Source organism: Leptonychotes weddellii, chromosome 5 (assembly GCF_054177405.1).
Source record: "Leptonychotes weddellii isolate Sample4059 chromosome 5, ASM5417740v2, whole genome shotgun sequence".
NCBI classification, from domain to species: domain Eukaryota; kingdom Metazoa; phylum Chordata; class Mammalia; order Carnivora; family Phocidae; genus Leptonychotes; species Leptonychotes weddellii.
In genome coordinates, this window is record NC_138373.1 from 150305067 (window position 1) to 150331135 (window position 26069).

Genomic DNA, 26069 nt, shown 5'->3' on the forward strand with positions numbered 1-26069 from the left:
AGAACCAACCCTTTTGAATCACCCTCCTGTGGGCCAGCCCCATGCCAAGGCCCCTCATGGCCCATCTTCTCAGAACGGCATCTTCGAGGGATGATGCCAGGCTTCATGCCACACAGACCAGAGTTCAAATCCTGACTGGGCTACTTACCAGCTATGTGGCTTCGGTCAAGTTACTTCACCTCTCTGAATTTTAATTTCATCATTTAACAAATGGAGACAAAATTAAGACATGGTGAGAATTAAGGGGTTAGTGGGCTTCTCTGCCCAGTAAAGGGACACCTACCATGGGACCAGACAAAGCCAACTGCCTCACTGAGGTCCCGCAATGTCACCCAGACTCATGTCCATAGACCAAGCACTGGGCCAGGCATGCAGCAAGAAAGTGGGGAGGTCCGTTTACCCAAATGAGCATTACCCGGTCTCCACACCCAGGGAGCCCACGGCCACCCTCAGAGACCCACCATCCTGCCACAAGGCATGACTGAAAAGTCCCAAGGCCTGGCAGAATCAAGCAGGCCTCCTGGAGATGGTATCTGAGCCAGACCTCAAAAGACACTAAGATACAGGCAGCCCCCACCCCTGAACTTGGACTTCCCAGCCTCATTTCCTACCACCCCCCAGGTGGCCAAATTCAACCCATTTTCTGTCTCTGAGACTTCACTCTGGGGATTCCCTCCACCTAGTAACCCATTCCCCACCCCAACCTCCAGGGGCTGACCCCCAAGTTCATCACTAGGACAGAGGGCAGCCATAGGATGACCAAGGACAGCACTTAGGCACATAGGTCCAATAAATACTTCTTGAAGGAATCCCAGACCCTAAGCTGAAGCAGCACCCCCTGTGGTAATCCTGCCTGGACCATCCTCTTGCCGGTGGAAGGGTCTCAGGACCTGATTGCACACAGAGGGTTTGCTCTTGGTCTCCTGGACTCAGCAGCCGAGCTCCTTAAGCCAAGACCATACCCTGCTATCCTCAGTGTCCCCTCTCCAGGGGATGCTCCTCTGAGGATCAGACACAGGCAGGGCTGAGCGTGGAGGTGGCCCATCTGTGGGGCCCTTCTTTCGTCATTCGGGGCAGGTAAGGTGATGCCAGCAGATGGCGGGCGGCTCTGGGATGAGTCAGGAACGAAATCTGATCCTTCCCATGGGCAAGCGGGGGCCTGAGAGGTGGTATCAGCCTGATCTAGGGGTGGGGATGAGCCGGGGGAGTGGAGAGGGGGCCCTGGGCCAGGGAGGCGAGCAAGCAAAAGGCCACCAGCTTCTATGACAAACTGTTTAATGTTCCATAATGTGCAGAATCTGAATGAAAAAGGCCCGTTAAAAATCAACAGGCCGTACATTCTGGTGACGGAGCAGCCGGCCTTCTCCCCACTGTCCCTCTGAGAGGCAGGTCACTGCAGGGAGACGGCGCTGTGAGAACATGGTCCTCGGTGTCCTCCCCAGGCACACACGAGGGTTCGTGCCCAAGTGTCACGGGGCGGGGTGTGACATTTACACAGGAGAGAACCACAGACATACACGTGACGAGAAGACGTGAGGGGCCCGGTGGGCCAGGGAAGCCACGGTGCCCACACGTGGAGGTATACACAAGAAACGTGAGCGGGGTGCGGGGGAGGGGCACGCGGGGCGGGGGAGGGGGTTCCTTGAACAGAAGGGAATGAGGACCCAGGAGACCTCATGTGCCTGCCGTGAGAACCTGGGTGTGTAAACCAGTGCACAGGAGTGAGAGCTCAGATGCTCCCGGGGGGCAAGGAGGACAAGGACACAGACACGTGCGTGGGGCCCGCGACTGGAATCACGGAGGCACGGGGAGCACTGAAGGCCCAGAGCAGCAAGTACGGGGGCGGTGGGAGCTCCGCCCCGAGGGCTCCTGGAAATTCGCTCGGGGGAAAGCCCAGAGCTGGGGGCCCCACGTCGGGGAGGCCAAGGGTCTAGGAAGGCTCAGGACGAGGAGGACCCAGCTCCACTGCAGACACCGGGGTCCGCGCCGGGGGCTCCGTGGGCGTGTGAGGAGGCCGCAGGCACCAGAAGGGGCCCGTCAGGCCTCGCTGCTGCCGCCGCTGCCCCCGGCGCTGCTGCCGCGCTCCACCCACACGAGGCGGGCCTGCTCCTGCAGGATGCGGCCGCGCACCACCTTGGCCAGCCCCTCCGCGTGGCCCCACGCATGCGCAGGCACCTGCACCCAGGAGCAGGGCAGCCCCCAGAGCACCTGCTCCGAGCGATGGCACTGCCGCAGCAGCTCCGAGTCCCGGCAGCCGGGCCGGCCCAGCAGACCCCTGCCGAGAGAGCGGGCGGGCAGCGGTCAGAGCGGCGGCGAGGGCGGCCAGGGACACAGAGACACACCAGGATCCGGAGAGCCAGAGGGAGCGCGGACAGATGCAGAGGACAAAAAGACACAGAGACAGAGACATCCAAAGAGGAGGAAGGGCTGGTCCCACCCACCCCCACCCTTCCTTACCTGACTTCCCGGACATTCTTCTCTGTCACCTCCACATGGATGACAATGGGGTAGATCTCGTTCTGGACCAGCTCCCGCACGCCCCGTGCGCCCAGCTCCAGCAGGCAGTGCTTCTTCTCAGGAGACCAAGGCTACATTTTACTCCGGCCCGGAGACACCAACCTCCCTGCCCCCACGGGGCCCCACCCCCTCCAGAAGGGCCTTGGCAACAAGGAAAGCGCCACAAGGGAAGGCGGGAGGGAGGCCTGGGGAAGTAAGTCACATCCCCGCTCCGGACCTCAGCCTGGCCATCGATAGGATGGAGCAAACCCCACCGCCACCCCCATGCCTGGCAGCCCCTAGCCAGCCCCCAAGGGAGTGGCGAATCTGAGATGGGATGGACGGGTGAGACGGACCAGCCAAACACCTCAAAGGTGACCCACGTTTGGCTGGCCCAGCGCTCCCATTCGCAGGTGAGGAAACAGGCCCGTGGAAGGGCAGGGCCTTGTCCAGCGCCTCTCAGACTCCAGCCCTCTGGCCCAGAAAGGCAGCCCCCCACCCCAGCACCTACCTTCCCAACAGACTCCTGGATGGCACGGAGCCTGCTGCCCAGCCCAGGGGTGGCAGGCTGGGCTTTGGGGGCTCCAGGTGCTGAGGATGAGCACTGTTCCTCCCCAGAGAGGCTTTCTGCAGAGAAGTGAGACGCAGGGAGGAAGGGCCAGTGGGCTTGGCTGCCCCGGGGTGCCACCCAGCCCTCCCCATCCCTCCCGTCCCCGGGCACAGGCTCACCCGCCGGGCACACTTGGAAGTCCAGCCGGGAGTTGGGCAGGTCAAGCAGGTTGCGGATGAGCCGGGGTGCCAGGCACTCGGGCAAGAGCACCACGGGCCGCAGGGCGGACACCAGCAGCGGGCGCACCAGGCTGTAGGGTTTGAGGCTTCGCTCGGGCTCTGCAGGGGGATGGGGTACAGAGGAGATGAGGGAGCAGGCAGAGTCCCCAGCTCCCCGTTCCGAGGGTGGCCAGCCCCCTCGATACTCAAAACCCCATCACCTCTTCTCAAGCCCCCCATCTCTTTTCCTTTCCTAAGTCTTACTATTGCTCTTCCTGGGTGTGCGTGCACTTGCACACAAGCGTGCGCGTGTGCGCGCACGCGCGCACGCACACACACACACACAGAGCAGAGCTGCCCCCTCCTGGCTGGCACCTCTAACAGCAGCCTCGAGCCCCATCCCCCACCTCACCCTTGCCCATTCCAGACCATTCTCCTCTCAGCAGCCAGAGAGAGGCTTTAAAACGAAAGTCAGATCGCGTTACTCCCCTGCTTTCAATGTGCCAGTGACTTCCTACGACCCTCGGGAAGAAGGCCACATCCTCCACATGGGTGACCCAGCCCTGCCAGAGCCTAGAGAGGCAGCGACCCAACACATGGATCAACTGCCTCCAATCACAGGGCTTCTGCATGACTTGGGGAGGCCTAGCCACACCCCAGCATCTCCCGGCCCACATAACCCCAATTCTCCCTTCAGAGCCCACGTTATACCTTCCCTGGTCCCCAGCCGTGCAGGGCCTCCGGCATGTGCCCCAACGCACCCAGTTCTCCTCTAGTACACGTGCCACACTTTGTAATCATATTTGCAGGTAGGATTATCTGACTGGCAGGCAGCTGCACCCCCCCACACCCCCACTAGGCAGTGTGCTCCAAGGGGAAGTGCCACAGTGTCCCCTGGACCAAGCACAATTCGCGACAGAGTTGGCGTTTGATAGGCACTTGCTGTATTCAATGGCCTGCACACACATCACACACAGCTATATACCTCAGTGCCTTTACACGGCTGTGCCTTGTGCCTGGAACAAACTCGTCTTCCTCCCTGAAAACCCTACCTCAATTTCCCTTCCAGGAAGTCTTCCCTAACCACCATCTTCTTGCCTCTCAGGATTGCTACCCCCTCATCTGGGCTCCCCCAAGCCCTTCTTCCTGATCTAACCCAGGGCCTCCCCTACTGCCTCCAGAAACCCACCCTGGGCTCTTCGTGGCGCCCGCCAGCACACACATGTGAGAAGCGCAGCTACATCCACTCCGCCAGACAAGAACAGAGCCGTGCTCGTGTGTGCCCCAAAGTCATACAGACCCACAATCACACTTGCACACATGTGCCTCCTCTGACTGGCTCCCTCCACCCTGGTGGCCCATGTCCCCCCCACAGGGAGCCTCTCAGGTCCCTGGACGCCCTGTTCCCCGCTGGAGGAGCCAAAAGGACCACCAAGGTCCCAGGCCCCCCACATGTGCACACTCGTGGACACCGTGACCAGCACAGGACATGCCTTGGCCACAGTGCGCTCACCTGAGCAGGGCTCCAGCAACAGCTGCTCTGGAGAATCCCCCGCAGAGCTTCCCCCATGTTTGGGCTTCACCAGCCGGAGTTGGTCCAGGGCTCGCTTCTTCAGCTGGGGAGGGGGCAGAGAAAGAGGAGGCCCTGAGAGCCCTGCTCCATCCCACCCTCAGGGAGGAGAGGATGGACAGGACCTCCGGCAGAGCGGGCCGGGCTGCCCCTGCTGTCCGGGCTCTGTGGAAGAGCTTGGGTCAGCAGAAGGGCCCCCTCCCCACCAGGCCTTCTCCTGCCCTCACCCAGCCCAGTGCAGAGCCCCCCACCACAGGCAGGTGAGGGAACCATCCCTATGGGCCCAGGGAAGCAAGCTTGTCAGTACCAGTTAGAGCTAGAGGCGCCTGAGGTCTACCCAACCCCACTTTACAGATGGGGAAACCGAGGCCCGGGGAAGGCCCTGAGGAAGCTAATGTCACATAAGAGACAAACTTTGGGACCCCTTCCAATGAATTAGCAATGTGACCTGGTGTAAGAAGAAAAGAACAACAGTAAAGACAGCACCAATCACACAACCAACAGCTACCAGATGTCAAGTGGCTACAATGTGACAGACTCTCACTAAGCCCCAGATGTCATGAGCTCACTGAAGCCGCCAGGCAGGCAACGTAACTCCCCCATTTCACAGGCGAGGAAACAGAGCCTCAAGGGAGGGTCAGGTGCTGGTCCAAGATGGCAAGGCACGTGGCAGAGCTGGGATTCGAGCCTGGGCGGCCTGGCTCCAGAGCCCGAGTTCTCATCCCCTCGAGCATCATGGCCTCTTGAGTTATTTTTACTTCTCTGAGCCTCACTTTGCCCGTGTGGACACGGGGAGGTTCACCCAGCCCAGCCCTTATGCGGGGACTGGAAAAAGGGGTGTCCCTGCTGCTCTGTCAAGTGCTTACAGTGGCCAGGCCAGGTCCTGAGCACCAGGCACCCACCACCTCCTTTAACCCTCTCAACACCCCTGGCCAGCGAGCCCCGCCGTTGTTCTGTTTGCCCGGCATGCAGTAGACCATCAACCACATCCAGGGGAAGGAGCGAAGTGGGGACTTCCCTCCCCTCCTCCCCGCAGGGCTTCCAGAGAATGGAACCCGACCTCTCCCTTTGGGAGCCCACCCCTGGCAGTCCCTTGCCAGCCCACCCAGTACTGCTTACATTACTTCGGGACCCTCGGTGGCGGCTGGAGGGCAGGCCTTTCTCCCGAACTTCTAGGAGCTGCTGGGCTCTGTGGGGTAGAGGTGGGGGACACACATCATGCATTTGTAGGGAGAAAGGGAGCCCCCCTTCGGCCCCCCTCATCCTGTCCCAGAGGGTTGTGAGGGGTTGCAGGAAGAGGGGAAAAGTCTCCCAGCCTGCTCCGGGCTCCCTGTGGGACCTGTCCCCAGACTCGCAGGTCTGCATCACCTCTGGTAGTTGGGCACAGTGCCCCGGTCCAGGTCCCGCAGCGTCAGGGGGTCGACCCGGGTGCAGAACCACTCCTGCCGCCGCTTGTACGCTGGGTCCACCAGACGCAGGATCTCCTGGGCTTTCACACACAGCGCATGAGGGTCTGCTCGCTCGGGCACGGTGAGGTTGGCTCGGATATAGAAGGGCTCGGTGCTCAGCCCCTTTGTCCAGGCGTCGAGGGCCTCGTGGAAGGACTGACAGGCTGAACGTGGGAAGGGCAGGGGCAGCAGGGAGGACAAGAGGAGGACAAAGTCAGGGAGCAGCCTCGGGCCACAGGCATGCCCCTTTCAAGGCCTGGGCTGCCAAAACCCTACCTTCTCCTTCTTAAAGTCAGAGCCTGAGGCGCAGAGAGGGCAGGGACCTGCCCAAGGCCACCAAGCCCACTAGGAACAGAACCAGGACTTGAACCCAGGTCTCTGGACTCCTGTCTAGTGCTCCTTTCACAGTAAGCTCCTTACTGAGGAGGAGATGGACAACTAGCAAGGGGACCGCAGTGCGGGAGGGAAGGGCACTGCCAAGCGTCAGGCAGCGAAGTGTCTGTCTCTCTCTCTCTCTCTCATGCCTTGGTTGTCCCACCTACACAATGGGCTGGACAAGCCCTCTCTTGGGCTCTCAGCTCCATCCCTCTAGGACCCGGAGTCCCCAGTTCCTCCCCACCCCGGACCAGACTTACCCTTGAAGTCCATCAGGAAGGGGAGCGTGGACACCTGGTTCCAGGGCAAGGTTCTCTGCTGGACCTCACCTTCCAGGCCTGCCCCCTCCAGGCCAGCAGCCTCGGCCCTTGGCTGGGAGAAAACCCAGGCAGGCAGGGAAAGAAGTGAGCTTCCCAGGGCAATACAGCCCTGGGGCTGGAGGAAGATTGGGGTGGGCATGACATGTCCCATAATTCAGATGCCCCCACCTGCCAGGATGCCTATCCAATCAGACCCTTCTCCCATCAACAGGACTCCCTATCCAGGCTGGCACATCCTGGTCTCTCCCATGTTTAAGGGTGGAGATCTGTCCAGGTGCCGTCAGTTTGCCCCACCTCCCAGCCCACCTGCCTGATCAGATTTAATGTGCTGCTGGTTGAGGTAGGGCAACCCGTGTGTCATCTCTGAGCCTGCCTCTGCTTTGGTCAACCCCCAGAAACACCGCCCAGTGACCCAGATCCACCAATCAGAGGGCTCCAGCCCCAGCTAATGCATTGGCTCCACCCCCAACTCAGAGGGGCGGGATCTCACCTCTCTGGACTCCGCCCTGGCAGACCCTGGCCCAGAGAGCACCCTCCGCACCACGGCCCCAGACCAGCTGTCCCCAAGGAACGACAGGCCATCTGGGCCCTTGTCCTGGGACTCGGGCCCCCCCGGGGGGCTCCGGCAAGACACCCGGATGGCCAGAGACCTGGGAAGAGAGAAGGGAGAGGGGAATTAGAGTTGTATTTCCACGCGGTTCAGCCTTCTTGGGAGAACCATCACAGCCATCCCCCCAGTGTGCCATGACGCCCACCCTGGGGCCAGTGCACCTGCCGCGCCGCTGGAACGCCCTTCCTCCTCTTCTCTGCCTGGCGAATGCCGCTCATCCTGCAAAGCTCAGTTCCAAAGCGACCTCTCCCTCCCAGCCCCGTGCACACGTGAGACAGCGCTTTTCCCGCAGGACCGCACCATCTGCACCCGGCCAGGAAAAGCCCCTGGGAACCAGCCTGCTCTCGTGCTCAGCTCCGGGGCCCTAGCACCAAACACCGTGACTGGCACATAGCAGACGACTAATAAAAGCTTGTTATGCTCACAGTTGAGGGAGGAAGGTCACCATTAGAACACAACACAGACCAGAGATGGTTACAGCCGGCCGTGGGAGCACAGAGGGGAGCAGCTTCCCAGAGGAAGAGGCCGCGGGGCTACACCGTGGTGGAGAGGAGAGGCGCTTCGGGAATAGACAGAGAGGAGGTGGTGTTCCAGGCTGAAGGGCTGGCAGGGGCAGAGGTGTGGAGGACAGAATACAGGATGTGGGGAAGGATTCAGTAACAACAGTAATAATAGCAACAGCGAACACTTACTGAGTGCTCCCCATGTGCCAGACGCCATGCTAAGCTCCTTGTCCTAATTAGCTAATTTAACATCATGGGAAACAGCTCCCAGAAAGGGCTAGCTGGAGCCAGCCTGCAGAGGGCACGGAATGAAGGCGTCTGGCCTTCCCCTTGTGGGCAGTGGAAACCACTGACGGTTAAGACAAAGAGTCACCCAGATCCCCATCATAGCAGCGTTCTTCCTGTCCCTAGAGAGAACTGGTAAGGCCCAGGGGCCAGCTCAGAGACAGCTGCCTGGAATTCCCTTCCCTGACTCTCCCCCCAGCCAGGCCAGAGCATCAGGGAAGAGGAGAGGCCAGAGTGTCCCCCGCCTCCCCATCCCCCCCCCACAACTGCAGCCCACGCAGCCACACCGCCCCCTGCTGCCAGCATGGGGTGAGCAAGGCTACAGGGACTTTAACCCAATCGGCACCCCGTGCGTGCGGAGCGGGGAACTTTGACCCCCCCCCCCACGAAGCCTTTCTCGGCTTCTATGCCCTCAGTCAAAAACAGCCAAACCCGAGGGGCTGCGGCTGGACGGGGCGGGGGGTGGGGGGGCCAGAGGCATCCGCGCTGCCTTCATGGGCTCCTTCGGGCCCGGGACTGTCCTGGCTGCGTGGATGTATCCCCACCAGAGACGGGAGGCCCAAGGCTGGGCTGGGCTAGGCTGCCCCGAGGCTGGAGAAACACAGTCCCGCTCCACACGCAGCATTAACTGGGCCCCGGATTTGGACGAGTGAGTGGCTGCTTGATTCTGTCACCACATCCATAAAGCCAGGACAGTAATGGCACCTTCTCCCACCGCGGGTGTGACGGTCAGACAAATGGAAAGATCATGCGGGTAGAGTGGAAACCAGAGGGCTCCAGGGAACACCCGGCTGCAGGCCTGGCCCCAGGAGGGTTGTGAAATTCACAAGGTCACGGCCAGCGCTGTTTCTGATTGGAATGGAATAGAAAATGTAAGCCAGCCGCGCTTCGAGTAAATCCAACTATTGTCTCGCGATCCTTTTCCGGCATGTGTACTGGGTGTCTGTCGCTGTGGGGTGCCATCAGGGGGAGTCTGAGGAAAATGGCACCAGCAGGGACTCTGGGGCCAGACGTCCTGGCTGCGCAGCCTCTGGTCCTCAGCAGCCCCGGCGGCATCCACCCACCTCATCAGGGGACTCAATTAAACGTGGAGTGCTCTTCGAACGTGGCCAGGTAACACTGAGTGCCCAATCAAAATTGGACGTCTACTGTTCTTAGGTGTGGCCCCCACTTTCCCCACCTGTTCCAGACCCACAGACAACCGAGCATCACGGCTTCCCCAGTCAAGAGCCCAGCCAGCAGCCTGCACTCAGCCCTTCCCGGTCCCACCTGCTCGCCCCCCACCCCCTGCCCTGGCACACCACCCCCATCCCCAGCCCTGCAATCCCTGAAACCCCAGACCAACCCGGCTCAGGCACTGCCCTGAGGCAGGACACCCCTGCCCAACTCCCTGAGGGACCAAGTGACTTCTCTGGGCCTCCATGGCCCCCCTGGGGAAGGGGGGAGTGGCCACCTGGGGGCTCCCTGGGGCCAGGTCCAGTTGGGTCCCTCTCAGCACCGGGCCTCAGCAGACAAGTGCATGGTTGGGGGGGGCGGGGGGGCGGGGAGGGGCTGCCTGCTCCAACCTCTGGACTCCTGGGTCTCTAGTAACACAATCTGACTGACCCCAACCCTGCCTGTGAGTGGTGGGAAGGATGCGGCCCCCATCTCCCAGCCCCTCCCCCCCACGTCCAGTCAGGAGTCGGGTCACAGAGGGAAACGGGGCCAGTCCTTCACTCTCACCAGTGATGGGCCAAGTAGCCCGGATGAGTGCTCCCCCGCCCCAGTGCACTGTGGGAAGACCTCTGGGCCAGGCACATGACTGCTCTGCTCCAGGCCAGGGACCTATGAAGCTCAGACTCAAGCCTGTCACATAAATTACCTCATTTAACCCTCCCGACAGCCCCATGGGAACCATCTGTGAGCCCCCATGTTAGAGAAGGGGGAAACTGAGGCACGAGGAAGTTATAACTTGACAAGGGTCACCCAGCCAGTGGGTGGTGGAGTAGAGCAATAATCTCTCTGGGCAAGGGCAGCTGATGCCAGAGATTTGGCATCCATGTGACCAGTGTGGGTGGGGGCGGGGGCCTGCCAGGGAGACCCACCCTGACATTCACCCAGGGACCCTCGCCCAGCGCTCACCCCCCCTCAGCGCCCCACTTACACTCTCTGGCTCTTCCTATCTTCCCGCCTTTCTGGGTGTCCATCCAGCCTCCAGCCTGCCCCAGCACACCCACTGTTCCAGCATCCCGTGCCCTGCCCCAAGGCTCGAGGAGCCCAGAAGGGCAGGGGAGACCAGGAGGCTGCAAAGGCCCAGCACACAGTGTGCACAGACCACAAGCATGAGGTGAAAATAGTTTAGCTGGAAGGAAGGTACCACGGAATCCCCAACTCCACCACCGAGTGGCCTTGGGACAAATTCCTGACTCTCCCTGGGCCTCAGGGTTGTCATCTGTATAAGGGGGCTAAACGCACCAGCCTTGCAGGGCTCCTGTGGGAACTGAGCAGCACCAATCACAAGAGCAGAGAGCTACCATTACACTCGCTCTGGGCCAGGCACTGCTCCAGACACTCTAATGGGGACCCTGGAACCCCACGACAACCCCATTTTACAGAGCTGGAAACCAAGGCCGTGGGAAATACAGTGACTTGCCCAATATCCCTCTGTAGCAGGTGACAGAGCCCCAACGTCTGTTCTTCCCCACTGGGCTCTGCACGGTAACACCGGCCCGGGACATGCATGAACGCACGCAGGCAGCACCCCACGCACCAGTCCGGGCTCCCCGCTCCCCCCACAATCTATCCACATCTTTCTCTCTCAGTCCACCACCCCTGCCCCCGCCCCAATCGGTTCTCTCCCCCCACTCCTCCCCAGGAACTGCAGAGGTGGCCCCTGGGATCCCAGGCCCGGGCGGGGGCTGGGCCAGAACCTCCTGCCCCCGTGCCCCCTGGACAGCAGCCAGGACCCCTGCTGCAGGCCGAGCTGGAGGAAGGGAGGCAGGCAGGAAGGGAGGCGCCTCCGCCCCTTCCCCCAGAAGCACGTCCTGCACAGGGAGAAACAATGTCGTACTGGGCCTGCTGCCGGAGGGCAAGAGTGGGGGCAGGGGCCTGGACCAGGGCCTGGCCAAGCTGCTCAGGCCCCTGTTCCTGCTCTGCCCCAATTTCTTGTGTGGCCCATCCTCTGCATCCAGCATCCCCACAGGTCCAGCTCTGACGTTCCGTGCTTTGTATGCCCTTTCCCAAACCCAAATCTGACCGGGTCACTGGGGACCATGGCCCTGGCGCTTCCCAGCTGTGCGACCTCAGGCAAGTGGCTTAACCTCTCTGAGCCTCAATTTTCTCGTCTGTAAAACAGGGATGATCCTAACAACACCCACCTCCCCCAATGGAGAGAATGCTGTGAAGCAGCCAGCTGCAACAGCCAAACCTTGCCGCGTTTTCCGGAGCAGAGTGTAGAAGCCAAAGTCCACACTTTCCCGCCTGACTCACACCGCCAGCCTGACTCACCGAGCCTGCCTGGCCCCCTCCCCCTCCCGCTCCAGTCAGAGCCAAGCCCCGGGCTCTCCCTGGACAGCCTCTGCCCTCTGCTCTTCCCCAGCTGCCCTCCCTACCTGAGTTCCAAGGCCACATTCTCAGCACGGCCTCCTCTCTCCCCCGCCCTCCCGAGACCCACCGGCGAGCCTGACCAGGGAGGTCACTCTGAGCCAACACTGACAGAGCACTTGGCCTGCAGTGCATGCTGAGCCCGTCTGTTTTGTGACTCTTGTCACGGGCTGTGGCCAGCCCAGCTGCAGGGCTCCCATGGTGGCCCCACCCCACCCACAGCACGAAGCTCTGCTGGGAGCTCAGAGCCGGGGGAATGAGTAACAATTACCATTTACTGAGCACCTATTAACACGCCTGGCAAAGCAGGCTACTTTCCTGACACGAGTCCTAAACCCCCAAACGCCGCCCCCCCATGCCGAAGAGATCACTGACCGCCTTCGGCAGAGGAAACGGAGACCCAGAGAAAGAAGTGACCAGCCCAAGTCACCCAGATGATGAGCAGCAGCGACAGGATTTGAATCCCAGGTCTCTAAAAGCCTGAACATTCTAAAGGTGCATGAGGCTAAGGCTGAGCTGCTGTTCCCTCCCAACCCACCCCTGCCCTGCTCCAGGAGCCTGACCCTCCCACCCCCCTGGCCCCCCACTGAACTCCCACCCAACCCTGTCCCACCACCCCAGGCAGCCACAGTACCTGTTGAGGAGATCCAGGCCACAGCCTCTGGCCAGGAGGCCGTCAGGCTTCCCCAAAGGCCACACGCTATCGGAGGATGAGGACGAGGAGAGGCCAGGAGACCAGGGCTTAAGCGTAACACTCCCTGGGCAGGGGTGGGGGGGGAGGAAGTGAGGTTCTGGGGTGCCAGACCAAGAAACCGGGGCAAACCAGGGCCTGTGAGAAGGGGGTGAGCCCCTGGAGCCCAGAGACTGCCCAGGACCTTAGCAGGTTTGAGGCCCCAGAAGCACACTGGACCCGCGGGGCTCAGGGCTGGGCCGGGGTGACCCTAGAGAGAGTGGAGGGCGGGCTGGGACCAAGGAGCCCGTATAGCACAGCCAGGCATGGGAGAGAAGAGCAGGCCTGGGCTCAGGGGGAGTGGCATGGCCCGACTCCCCACCCAGGCTCTCCCTGAGCACAGCCTCCCCTGCCTGGCCAGGGCTCAGTGGGGCCTCAGGAAGGGGGGGCCAAGGGCAGAGCTGGCAGTTCAGGCCTCAGGTGGGCTGGAAAGCCACCCCCCACAGATGAGCCCTCCCCACGGAGTCCCGGAGGGTCATTACCTGTGATGTCGGACATGCTGCTGAAGGACCTGGGGGTTGGGGGGAGGCAGGAGCTGAGGCACAGGGAGCACTCTGCCCCACTCCCCTCCTCCTGCACCCTGGCCACCAAGAGGTCCTGCAGCCCCCAAGCACGCAGAGGCTACAGCTAAGGCGGGGGTCCCAAGCACAGGGCAAGTGTGCCAACCAGGAACCCTAAACTCACAGGGCAAGAAGCTAAGATCCTGACCTCCATCCCACGTCCTTGCCCCTAGAATGCCCCCTGGACTGTCCTGAAATGCCACCCCCTCCTGGAAGCCTCTCCTGACCTCTCACCAACCCCTCGCCTCACCCCTACTTTCCGCCTTTGTCATTCCTGACTCCCCGGTGCCTTCCTCATCACACACCCTAGTCACGGGGGACGCGCTCATCCGATCAATCAAGTCCGTGTTGATCACGGCCTCCCGTGCCCAGCACCCGTAAGGGAACAAATCAAGGGCAACTTGCCCGGAAAAAGCTGTGACGGGGGACATATACCATCCCCTGACCTTGGTCTTGCCACCACCAGACAGCCTGGTTTTTCTGGACCCCGTTTGCCGCTCTGAACGTGTGGCCTGGCTTTCTTGCCTGAGGCCCCTGACCCCTTGGAACATTCTCCATGTCCCCTAGTCCTGAACCACCTAGACGTCCCCTGGGGTTTAGGATCATTGAGGCTTGCCCTCCTGGGGCTCTCCTGCCAGGGTGCTCAGCAGGGGTGAAACCCACTCCGCCCTCTGGCCTTGTCTTAGCCCCTGACCTGGGTCACGGCTGTGACTCCTGGGACCTGAGTCCCCAGCACCCCAGCCATTGAAGAGCCGTCTAGGGAGGTGCCGGCCCAGCCCTGACGCTGGCGCTAGGGATTCTGGGAGATGGCTGGAGAAACAGCAGCAGCACGTCCCTGAGCCTCGACTGCTTTCTCCCCATCCTGTTTACCTCTTCGGGGGTGCAGGGTCCTCCTCACGCTGCCTGCGGAGGATGGAGCCAGCGCTTGGGGGGAAGGGCAGGATGGAGAGCCGGTTGATCTCCTTCTCGCTGTCTGTGGCCTCCTCCTACCAACAGCCACGACAGGGTCTGGGTCACCTCCACGGTGTCTCCCACACCTCAACACCCCTACTTTGTGCCCATTCCACAGGTGACAGACAAGTAGGGCCCAGGGCGGAGGTGTGGGCCCTGCAAGAGTACAGTGGGGGTCCCAAGTCTACTGGCACCCAGGCCCAGCCCCGAGCTGGTTCTGGGCGAGCTTAATTAAGGCGCTTGGGGACCTCAACATCCTCACATGTGAAATGGGACTGTCGGCAAACTGGACAGCACTCCACATGTTAGTAATTACGTCACATGAACACTATTAGCATCCGTACCCCGCCCCCGCCACACTCGGGGAAAGCAGGTGTCTTACCGAGGTGTGGGGCTCGGATCCCCCCATAATGGCCGCCTCCCCAGCTGCTTCTGGACCTCCTAGCAGCGGGGGGAACTCACTGAGGCTCCACGTGCTGCTGAGGTTGGAGCACAGGGAATGGGAGGAGGCACAAGCCTGGGAGAGGAAAGGGGAGAGAGGAGGTGAGCAGGGCGGGGCAAGGGTCAGCCACAGGCATTTACTGCATGCCAGGAGGAGCAGGGACAGAGCAGGGAATGAGACAGCTGGATCCCTGCCCTCACGCAGCTCACAGCCTAGAGCAGACAAACTGTAAACAAGCAGGCTGATTAAGGAAATAACCCCAAACCGCCAAGAGAGCAGAGAAGGAAGGTGCCCAGGGCGGGGAAGGCACTCAAAGGGCCCACCCTACCTGGGGGCAACGGAGTGCTTTCTAGAGAAAGTGTGGTTTGAACTGAGGACTCAAGGACAAGTAGGCGTTAAGCAGATCAAGTTGGGGAGGATGGTCCAGGCCGATGGAATGGTATGCACAAAGGCCCTGGGGCAGGACTGTGACACAATCCAGGAATTAAAAGATTGTGACCCAGGGAACAGGGTTAGAAGGAGGAAGGGGCCCACCTTTCAGGTCTCTAGGGCCTGATAAGGAGCTTTGTCTTTACCTAAAAACAAAAAGCCACTGAGAATTTTAAGTGAGAAGAGACAGATTCATGCTTCCTTTGTTCTATTCCTCCAGGCTCCATGTGTCAAATACAGGGCCAAGGGATCATCTTCAAGCAAACCCAAGATAGGAAAAGGCAGAGTTCCTGACAGAGGTCCAAGGACTAGTATCTGGTTGAAAGGGGCGCTGGCTGGCTGTGGGACCTTGAGCAAGCCCCTGACACTCTCTGGGCCCTATACAATGAGGGAATTGGACTAGCTGGTCTCTGAGGGGCTTTCAGGCCCTCATGCGGCCAGGCTTCTCCAAGCGTCTGCAAAAACAAACTTCACTGTTCCTGGTGCCCCAGGAGCAACCCCAGAGACTTGGAGACACACGTGCCCCTTTCCCATCCCAATGCACCAACCACACCCACCCCAACGGAAAGCTCCACCAGCCATGCGTATTCTCCGTCCTGCCCAAGAGCTCCCTCCCAGACCAGCAGGTTCTTGACCCAGGGGGAGGGCTCCAGCCAGGACCCACGTATTTCCTCCCGGAACCTGCATCTTCCCGAGCCCAGCCGAGGGTTCCCACTGCGTCCTGCGGAGTCCCACCCCCGGGGCTGATGTCTCCCACCAGGTCCTGCATGTTCCCAACCGCGGCCAAGAGCTCCTGCCGGGACCGCAGCATTCCCACCAAGACCCCTGTAACGCTGACCCCGCTCACCTTGAGGCAGGGGCCGCCCTGGACCCGCTGTAGCTGTGCTTCCAGCAGAGCCTTGGCGCCCTCCAGGCTGGTGAGCGCGGTCAGCAGCTCGTCCCGCTCAGCCTCCAGGCCCCGCACCTGCTTGCGGTACTGGTCCTTCTCAATGAGACTCTGGGAGTACTGCAGCTGGATCCGGTCACGGCTCTGGATGGCCTGGGGAGAGCGGGCAGCGAGGGTGAAGGGGCCACACTGGCCCAACTGTCCTGCCCTCTACCCTCTGGGATGGGGGGGTCAACAAGACCAGCAGCTAACGGGTAGTAAGCCCTTCCTGGGTGCCCTGTGCTAAATATCAGCTCGTTTAACCTTCACACGAACTTTCCAAGGTGGACATTCTCTTTATTCTCATTTTACAGACAGCCCAGCCAGCAGGGACAGAGCTGGGATTCAAACTCAGGCGGTGGAGGTGCCGAGTCCAGGCTCTTGCCGTCTCCCAAGAGCAACTTAAGCCTCTTCTGGGAAAACCCACTGGGTGCCTGGGGCTCCACTCACAGCATCCCGGGCTAGCGGAGCAGCTGGGATTCAAACCCAGCACACCGCACCCAAAGCGCTTGTCCCCACCATGAAGACCAGGGTCCCTGGGAGCTGGACAATGGCCGGGACCTGCCCCCCAGTGGCTCAGGGGGTGTGGGGGGCCAGAGGCAGTGCAGGGTCCTGGGCCCAGCCCAGACCACCAGGTCACCTGCACTTTCACCACGCCCACCAGTGGTCCCCGAGGCTCGTTCTAGTGGGATTCGAACTTGGTGCAAGGACAAAACCTCCTGCCCTGCCCCCTGCATGGGGAGCCCTCCACAAGGAAGGCGGGGGACCAGGAGGAGATGGCCCGCCCTGTGGCCTCAGGAGATGAAGATCATGAGACCCAGGGCCCAGGAGTCAGAACTCTAGCGAATTTCTTCACCGGCAAAGATTTGCAAGCGCACACCACCACCACCCCCCCCGTACTGGCCTTGTCCTTGACGTGAAGGGAGGAAGGGATTTGGAATTGACAGGTGCCAGGACCAGCTTTCCTGAATGAGGAGCTCAGGTGAGGCAGGTGTGTTCAGGGGGCGGGGCTGATGGATCTCCAGTGCTTAAAGGCCGGAGTCTGTGCTTCTGCGGGCCTCCTTGCCCCTCCCAGACCAGTCCGAGCACCGGGAAAGTCTCCAGCTACAATCCTAGTCCCGCTTCTCCTCGTCCTACCGAGTATGAGAACCAGCGGCCGGCCTCACCTGGTCCCGCTCCTTCTCGATCTCCTCCAGCTGGGCCAGGACCGTGGCCATTCGGTGCTTGTAGAGGTCGCAGTCCTTCTGCAGTGTGCGATGCTTCAGCCGCAGGTCCTCCATCTCCTGCAGGTACTGCAGGCCGGGCGGGGTGGAGCCGGCCGGGACGAGCACCCGGGTCAGACCATGGGGCCAGGCACCGGGGCAAGCTCACCAGCAGGTGCCCAGCGGGTCCAGGGAAAGAGGCCTGAGCCTCAAGCACAAGGGCCCACCTCCCCAGCTGGGTGGCCTGGGCCACAGACTGACTTCCCCTCCCTGGGCCTCAGTGGCCTACCCTGTAAAATGGGGATAATCCTAACAATGACACCCTCCCAGGCAACCCTGGCCTCCCCATTTAAACTGGGATCTGACCTGCTGCTCTGCTTCTTGCCCAGCACTTACCCTCTGCTACGTGAAGTAACTGACTTAGGATTATGTGCACAGAGTACTGTTGGTCTCCCCTATGAGAATTTACCCTCTACAGGAACGGAAACCTTTATTTTGTTGGCTGCAGTGTCTCAAAATTCGAGAACAAACGAACGCACGCTTCTTAGCACGGTGCCTGCCACACAGCAGACGCTCAGAGTACGTGGGCTGCAGTACCCTCCCCTCCCTAGGAGCCGGGCTGTTAGCAAGAAGGAACGCAGGGACAAGGCCGGGACAAGGCGGGGTGGTGGGGTGGGGCGCGAGGGAGACGCTACCTTGTCTCGCAGCTCCTCAGCCCACTGCAGCTCCCCCTGGACGGCATGCAGCTTCTGGCACAGCTCCTGCCTGCTGTCCTGAGCCTCCCGCCAGTCATGCTCCAGGATGTCCAGGAGGATGCGCTCTGAGCCTGGGGCCCCCAGCCTGCTCGCTTCCTGAGGGGCACAGTTCAGAGGCTGCCTCAGCCTCTCTTCGCCCAGGGCCCGCCGTGACTGAGGCAGGAGGGAGGGGGACACACAGCCCTCAGCCCCGCCCCACTTGCTCTGCCACCTTGGCCGAGAGCCTCGACCTCTCTGGACCTCCGTTTCCCCGTCTGTAGAGTGGGTGCGGCCCACAGCCCTGCACACCCTCCAGGGAGCAGCTGGGGTGGAAATGAAGTAAGTGGCTGAGGGTGTGCTTACACAAGTTGGCCCGGATTTTATTCCTAAACAAGAACCAGGCCCGCTCACCCTTGCTCTGGCCCCCACCCACCGCCCAGGGCAGCTGATGGGTGCTGTTTCCAAAGCCTGTCCCCACCCCTCTGACAAGGGGTCTTCACAGCGGCTGAGCCTGGCCCAGGTGGGTAGACCACGGGCCCGAGATCCAGCCCACACACCCACACCCCGGCCGGGCACCCCAACCCTGTGAAATACAACGGAACCCCGGCTCCCATCCCCCAGGCAGCAGGCCCACACTGCCACTGACCCGCCACGGACCGGCCACGGGACACCAAGCAAGCCCCAGGGCCACGCAGACTCAGGGATCTGAACCTTTCCAGGGTCAGAGACTCCTCTACCAATCTGAGGAAAGCTACAGGCCTCTCCCCAGAAAAGTGCTCACACGAAATCAGGTGCACCGTTTCGGGAAGTTCAGAGATTTCCTGGGGCCACCCCCAGGCCCCAGACCAAACACCCAGGGAGAGCTGAGCACTAACGAAGGACCCTCCACTCAGGGCTTAAGACAAGACGCCCGCCAGGATTCCATTTCCGCTCCAGAATCCTCACCCTCCAGGCCTCAGGGGGATGAGTGAGCAGCCGGTGGTCTGACCCCCCACACACACCCTCCCCCTCAATGGCCCTCGTACCTGCTGCAGGCCTTCCTGAAGCTCCTGCAGGGATGCAGTCAGCCGCTGGTTCTCGGCGCGCAGCTCGGAGACCAGGTCCACGCTGTCCGGCTCCTTGTCCTTCTCCTTGTCCTCGGCCCCGGGGAGCGGCCCCCTGGCCCTCCGCAGCAGGGTACACTCCTCCTCCAGCCGGCTCACCTTGAGCTTCAGCTGATCCACCTGGGGCCCAATACATGGATCAGCCCCAGGAGGGACGCAGCCCGGGGAGGGGCCACCGGTCAGGGCACGGGGAGAGGTATCACCCTCTCAACTCCCCCTGCCTCCAGGGTTCCCTGAGCAGGAGTCCTCCCTGGACTGGTCTATGAAGACGGGACAGGCTGGGGAGTCCCAGCGGACTGTGCTTCAAGGACTTGGGGGTGGGTGTAGCGCATCCCCACAGGCTCGTCTGTCCCACAGCTCCAACACGGAGCGCCGGTGATCCAGCCCTGGGCCGGCGCGACAGAAGAGCAGGGCTGCGCCAGGATCAGGGAGAGCCGGCGTCTGGGCCCAGCTCTGCCTCGGACTCAGCATGACAGTGGACAGGCAGAGGCCTTCAAACTGTCAGAGGCTGGCTTTCGGACTGCCAGGGGTGGGATGGTGGCTGTCTTCACAGCCTTCACTAAAATCCCAGAACCCCAACCCGTCACCAGCTGAGTGTGGGCCACCGGAAGCTGGCCCAGGGCGGGCGGGTGGTCAGCTGCATGGTGGCCTGGCCGACGGTGACACAGTCTGCTTGCTGGATGAGGAGTGCACCCGAGAGTTATTTCACATGTGGGGTCTGAGGTGGCCGGACAGTGACAAGACTAGCAGCAGGTGTCAGGCCACAAAATGAAGTAACTGTCGGGACAAGGACACAATGACCTCTGGCGCTCTGCGTAGGCATGCCAATGTCTGGTGTCCTAGGAGCGCCCTGGCCTCTCTTGGAAATGGCTGGTAGCCCTGCACCCCTCAGAGCCAGGCGTGGCCACACACACACGCACGCGCTCGCACACGCACACACACGCACGAGCGCTTGCACACGCATACACACACGCTCACGTGCACACACACACACACACTCGCGGGTCTGGATGCTGGGTCAGGCAGCTCCACTCCTCCTCCACAAAGGACTCAGAAAGAAATTCATGACTCTCACATTCCTTTCCCCTCACAAAACATGCTTTGTAAACCGCCGGAGAAAGACAGCTAGTTACAAGGGCAAGTGTGGTCACACCCTCTCCAGCGAACTGCCCCCACACACCACGGCCTCCGGCCTGCCCCGTGGCCAGCAGGCGCCCTCGATGAGCTCAGAGGACAGGCCACTTGGGAGTCTTCCCCTGAACACCAGGAAACGCGGATGCCTTTAATCCTGGCGTACAAACTCACTGAGCACAAAATTACAGCGTTCGGTCCTGAAGTTTATGTTGCTCAGAAATAAGAGCTCATTAAATTTGCACCTTATAAAACACGGTATTAAATCACAGCCACCACACACCTGCCCGTGGAGGGAGGGGACCCAAGCAGCCAAGACAGGCGCCATCAGCTACTCTGTTCATCTCCACCTGCAACACCTCTGGTTAATTTTGCGGCAGGAAAGCTCCGAAAAGTTAAGGCAAATTTACGCTAGGTACGTTCTAAGAAAATCTTATCTACTGGTTAAAGTTCATCCCTTGCCCTCTATCCCCTAAACTGGGGGAAAGCGGTCACTATCTGCCCAGGGGCAGATGACCTCAACCCGCGGTGGGCATACGAACATGCACCTGCTGCTAATCTGCAGACACACAGAGGCACCTCCAACACCTCTTCTTCATTCCCTATCCCACCCCAGGAGACCCCAGACAGCTGTACACACACACACACACACACACACACAGAGGACATCCCCCCAGGCATATACATGCATTTGCCACTTCAGGGGATCCAACTCACAACTACACCCAACCCAAAGACAAAACAAGCCATGCCCCTCCTGACACCCCGGGGCTGGTGGCTGTCCCACTGTCCCCTCTGAGTAGCCGACCCCTTTCTTCCAGGGAAACCTCACAGCACACCCCACATCCGTCTCAGGAAAAGCAGACACGGCAAAGAAGGGGGGGCCCTAGGCCGGCCCCAGCAGTGCTGACAGCAAAGTCAGAAATCCTTCACTCCTGGGCTCCCGGGAAAGTGCTCTAACCAACCTCCCTGAGCCAGTTTCCTCATCCGGAAATGGGGGCGCTCACAGTGTGCCCCCCCCCGGCCTGTCCCGGTGGAGCTGCTGAAATCAGGGAGCTGGTGCAGGGCAAAGAGAGGACCATGCCTGAGGCGGGAGGTGTGGGACCGCGGTTCCAGCAGCCTCGTCCGCGACCTCCTGCGAGGACCAGAAGGCAACTGAGGCACAGGGAGGGAAGCCTTTTGCCAGGGCCACCTTTGCTCAGTCTGCCGCCAGTCTGCAGGCCTCAGACAGCCCCATCTCGTGCCAAACACCAGCCAGATGCACACCCTCCCATCGGCCACCTACAGTCTTCAGCACGCCTGGCAGTCTTCAACGAGCGGCCTCCGCGCCCCCAGTCAGGACTCTCTCGTCCCCAAACATCAACCCGCCAGCACGCACGGCCGCAGGCTCCGGCACACCGATGGGCACCAGCACCTACAGCCTCCCACGGGCCACCCATCGTCCCCGGGAGCCCACCGCACCCGCAGCCCCGCAGCGACGGGGGGCTTCAGATCACACAGGCAGCATCCCCCCCGTGGACCTCGTACCTATCGTTGGGGAGAGCCCCCTGGGTGCCACTGGCACTGCTAAACCCTGGACAAGCATTCGCTCACTAAGCCCTTCGGACAAGTCCCTGCAGCGGGAAGACACCAGCTTTACCCCGTGCTGAGTCCCAGGAAGGAGCCCAGAAGGCCGGCTCGGCTTCTCGGCCTGGACGAGGCGCAGGCGCACTCACCGCCGAGAAGGAGCAGGCCCCCCGCCCCCGGACGGGAGCAGGCAGAAGAGCATCACAGGGCGGAGGCCCGCGCTGGTGCCCGGCGGACCTGGTGGCAAGCCAGGCTGTGCCGCTTCCCGGCTCTGTGCCCTTGAGCAAGTGCCTCCGCAATCCCGGCCTCGGTGCCTATGTTTCAAAATGAAACCTGGTGCTTGGTGCCTCAGCGGGAATCACAGGACGTGACGTGTGTAACCTCAGTGGTGGCAGCGCGCGGTCGCACTTAATGACAGCCGCCGCCGACAATCCAGGTCTGAGCGCTAACGGCGCCAGGCACCCGTGTGTCTCAAACTCTGGGTCTGAAACTCCTAGAATCCTCACTAACCAGGGCTGCTTCTCCACCTCGGCCCTTACCGACCTCTTGGGCTAGGTAATTCTTGGCCGTGGGGTCTGTCCTGTGCTCTGCAGGCTGCCCAGCGGCATCCCGGGGCTCCCCCCCTAGAGGCCCAGAGCACACTCCTCGCTGGGAGCACCAGACACGTTTCCAGACACAGCCAAATGTGTCCCCCGTTGAGAACCACCCTCGTAACTCAACATCAGTGCTACCAACAGCCCCGTGTTACAGATGAGGAAACTGAGGCACAGGATGAGGACAGGACCTGCCCCGTGGCCCGACAGCTGGGAGATGATGGCTCTGGGACACAGGCCGGCTACCCCATGACCGGTCAGTTTTCTCAAAGGTCGCTTCCCCACTCTTCCCCGCCCGCCCCTCCCAGGGGCCTACCGCCAGCTGCAGGTCCCGGCTGCGCAGCACTGCGGAGTTCTTCTCCTCGCTGAGCTGGGCCAGGCGCATGGCGATCATGTAGTTCTCGTCCTTGAGCCGCAGCAGCTCCAGGCTGCCCGCCTCCCAGTCCTCCCTGAGGCGCTGGCAGCGCTCCTGAGCCTGCTGTTGCTCCCGCAGCCGCTGCTCCAGCCCCGCCCGCTCCTCCTCCAGCACCCGGCCCCGAGCCTGCAGTTGCTGCTCCCGCTGCAGCTGGCTCTTGCGAGCCTCCCGCAGCCGGCGCACCTCCGTCATCAGGAACTGGGTCAGGCCTTCCGGCCCCTCCTCATCTGCCAGGGACAGGGGAGAGAAACGTCAGGTCAAGCCGATGAAATCCAGGGGGATAGCAGCCTGCACCGAAAAACCCAAACCGTGAAAACGCTAGACGGAAATTCTGGAACGTCGTTTTAGCATTCTGGAGTAGAGGAGGCCTTCCTAATCAAGGTACAAAATCTAGAACCTATAAGAGAAAAGATGGACAAATCCATATAAAATTTTTTTTACCTTCTAAACAATGTAAGAAAAGATGTAACAAAAGAAGTTAAAAGATAAACAACAGAAAAGGAGAAAGTACAATAAACGTAACAGATGACTCAGAGCCACTATATATAAACAGCTTCTACAAATCAATAAGAGCTATAAGAGAAAAAATGGACAAATCCATATAAAAATTTCTAAAACTTCTAAACAATGAAAGTTATGACAAAAAAAGTTCAAACATAAGAAGTGGAGCAGGAGAAAATATAACAAATATAACAAAAGATTCAGAGCCACAATATAAAAAGAGCTCCTACGAATCAATAAGAAAACACAAACCAAAAAAATATATGGGCAAAAACTACTAATAGGCAAGTTCCGAAACAAAATTGGTTAATAAACAAAGGAAAAAATACTCCAACTCACCAGCAATAAAAATCATAACAATAATAATAATAATAGCAACCATGAACATTTGGCTCCATTCTTTGTGCTAAGTAAATATAATAATTTACTTAACCTCATGACAACAGTATAAGGTAGGTACTATTGTTACAACCGCTTGAAAGACAAAACAACTGAAACACCGAAAGGTCAAGTCATTTGCCCAAGGTTTACTAGCTAGTAAGCTGTGAACGACATCTCAATGAAGTACAAATTTAAAATAAGATATTTTTTGACATATGAGACTGCCAAAAACATTTTTAAATGGTCCCCGGGATTCATGAGGGTACAGCAAATTGGGCACTCAGACCCTGCTGGTGGGATGCACACTGATTTAACACTTAAAATACGTATGTACAGTCTTTGAGAAATTCTACTTCCCAAACCTCTCGTCCTGAGACACCCATTTGCACAAATATACACATACAAAGATGTTCCCTGCATCACTGGTACGTTACAAAACCAGAAACAACCTGGATGTCCATGAACAGGGGTCGGTTAAATGACTTATGGCACAATATCACTAAGGAACATGTGCAGTCATTTCAGATAAATGCACCAGATGCGCAAGAATCACTAAAATCAGTTCTCAGGAAAAGTGAACAAGTGTGTGTGTGTGTGTGTGTGTGTGTGTGCAAATGCAAAGAAAAAAAGCGACTCACCAAACTGTCACCAGCAGAACAGAGCTGAAGGAAGAAGTAAAGATCTTTTCTATTTATTCTAAAGTCACCCGGGGTGTCTGAATTATTTACACAGGAAACCGTAAACCCGTGTATGCCTGACACGCGTGCATCCGAAAACAATTTTAGGGGGAAGAGCCATGTTAAGTGTGCAGGCTCTGAACTCAGACGAAATGGATCAGAATCCCAACTTGGGCAAACTGCTTCCGGTCTCTCCATGCCTCAGTTTCCCTATCTGTTCAACAGGGATAGCGGAAGTGCCTCCACGACAGGGACGGGGTAAAGAACCTCTGCACGGGTGCCCCGGATGCCAGCACCCGCTGCGGACTCACTCACCAAGGATCATGGAGCAGCGCTGGGCGGGCTCCTGGCCCGTGAGCAGCGTGTAGTGTTCGGGGTAGTAGAACTCCAGCGATTCCAGGAAGGCCTCATAACCCCTCTTGCCACGGCAGCGCAAGATGTCCATCAGGCGCCCTGGGGAGTGGCAGGGGGTGCCCCAGGGTCAAGGTCAGGGCTTCCCCCAGTGCCTAGCCACTTCCTCCCCCTTTCCCTCTCCATGCTCCAGGGCCCACGTTCCCCAGACTTTATTTCCCCAGATTTTTGAGCCAGTGACACACACAGGGGCCTGTCTCAACACATCAGTGGGCAGAGCCTGTCTGCCCGAGCCAAGAAAGCCAGGACCCTCCTGCCACGCACCTGTGTTTCAATGGCTCCCCAACCCCCAGCCTGCCCACCACCGCTACACACACACACAGATCCAGGGCCAGCAAATACTCCCTGCCTTTTCAGTGGCACACAGGAATCCCCCTACCCCAAATGCAAAGTAAAATACTATCATTTCCCCCACCGGTCAATGCCTGAAATTCCACCATTAGACCCTCATCCCTTTGCTAGCTAGCTCTAGTTCAAAGACACACCCTGTGGGAACGGGCACCCTCACAAAGTTTGATGTCTCTTGAGCACTTACGGAAAAACGGCTCCCCAAGGAATGTGTGGCACACAGAGGTAGAGGGCAGAGAGAACCCAGGAGATCAAAAGGCACAGGAAAGATGCCCGGAGGTCCCAGATCTAGACTGCACTGGCAACCACATTCACCTCCCTGCTCTAAAGTGGGCCCAGGAAGTGGGAGGAAAGTCCAAGATAGATAAACCCCAGATGCCCAAGTGGGCACCACACACCCGCTGGATCGTAATGGTGGTTCAGCAGGAGGCAGGATGGTGGGCACCAGAACCCCGGGCCTCGAGCGCCAAGGCTCGGTGCGCGGCGCTCGGGGGCGGGGGGGGGGCGGGCAGTCAGCCCGGGGAAGGCCCGACCCCGCGCGCCCCCCGCGGCTCACCGGTGCGGTTGACACGGCACGGGAAGCGGTAGGTGCTCAGCACCTCCTCCTCGTCCTGCTCGTCGATGACCCGGCACTGGCGCAGATAGGGCGTCAGCTTGGCCGGGTTGAGGGCGCGAGTCAGCCGGTGCCGGACGCCCTCGATCCGCTCCCACAGAGCGTCCTCCTCCGCCTCGGACCCGGAGCCGGCCCCAGCCTCCTCCTCGGCCTCCCCAGCCTCGGCCCCGCCCGGCATGGCCGCGTCCTCGGGGTCTGCGGGCCAGAGGCGCGCGGGGGTCAGCCGGGTCGCCCGGGGGCGGGGTGCGCCGGCCGACCCCCCCCACCTCGGGACGTCGCCCGCGGGACCGGCCGCCCGTCGTCCCCGGAGCCCCCTCCCCGCGCCCCCACCAGGCGCTCGCGCCCCGCGCCCCCGGGACTCACCCCGCACGCCGCAGTCGCCTCGGGCTCCCGGGTCCGC

General features: G+C 60.3%; 1 protein-coding gene across 8 annotated transcripts; it reads right to left on the reverse strand.

Moving 5' to 3' along the window:
• Positions 1 to 1258: 1258 nt before the first annotated feature.
• On the reverse strand, positions 1259 to 26063 carry CARD10 (caspase recruitment domain family member 10). Of its 8 annotated transcripts, none has more exons than XM_081822421.1 (21): positions 26033 to 26063; positions 25613 to 25864; positions 24613 to 24750; positions 22640 to 22965; positions 18956 to 19153; positions 17892 to 18047; positions 17161 to 17286; positions 15917 to 16108; positions 14581 to 14715; positions 14118 to 14233; positions 13170 to 13198; positions 12592 to 12715; positions 7468 to 7627; positions 6918 to 7029; positions 6203 to 6446; positions 5954 to 6023; positions 4778 to 4880; positions 3226 to 3384; positions 3008 to 3119; positions 2458 to 2570; positions 1259 to 1393 (listed from the first exon to the last, which is right to left on the reverse strand). In XM_081822421.1, the coding sequence occupies exons 2-20, from the start codon at positions 25845 to 25847 to the stop codon at positions 2483 to 2485; spliced, it is 2823 nt and encodes a 940-aa protein (XP_081678547.1). In that variant the 5' UTR covers positions 25848 to 25864; positions 26033 to 26063; the 3' UTR covers positions 1259 to 1393; positions 2458 to 2482. The 8 variants fall into 8 exon arrangements, with proteins under 8 accessions (XP_081678547.1, XP_081678543.1, XP_081678541.1 ...); XM_081822417.1 differs by having other exon boundaries at positions 2458 to 2573; XM_081822415.1 differs by having other exon boundaries at positions 3008 to 3123.
• Positions 26064 to 26069: the final 6 nt, after the last annotated feature.

Bases quoted from the DNA above. Each gene is read 5' to 3' on its own strand.
- CARD10 (XM_081822412.1), bottom strand. From the start codon at position 25,847: ATGCCGGGCGGGGCCGAGGCTGGGGAGGCCGAGGAGGAGGCTGGGGCC. The intron at 12,716-13,169 runs GTAATGACCCTC...ACCCCTGCCCAG, and splicing joins CAGCATGTCCGACATCACAG to GGAGTGTTACGCTTAAGCCC. The intron at 7,628-12,591 runs GTACTGTGGCTG...CTCTCTTCCCAG, and splicing joins GGCCTGGATCTCCTCAACAG to GTCTCTGGCCATCCGGGTGT.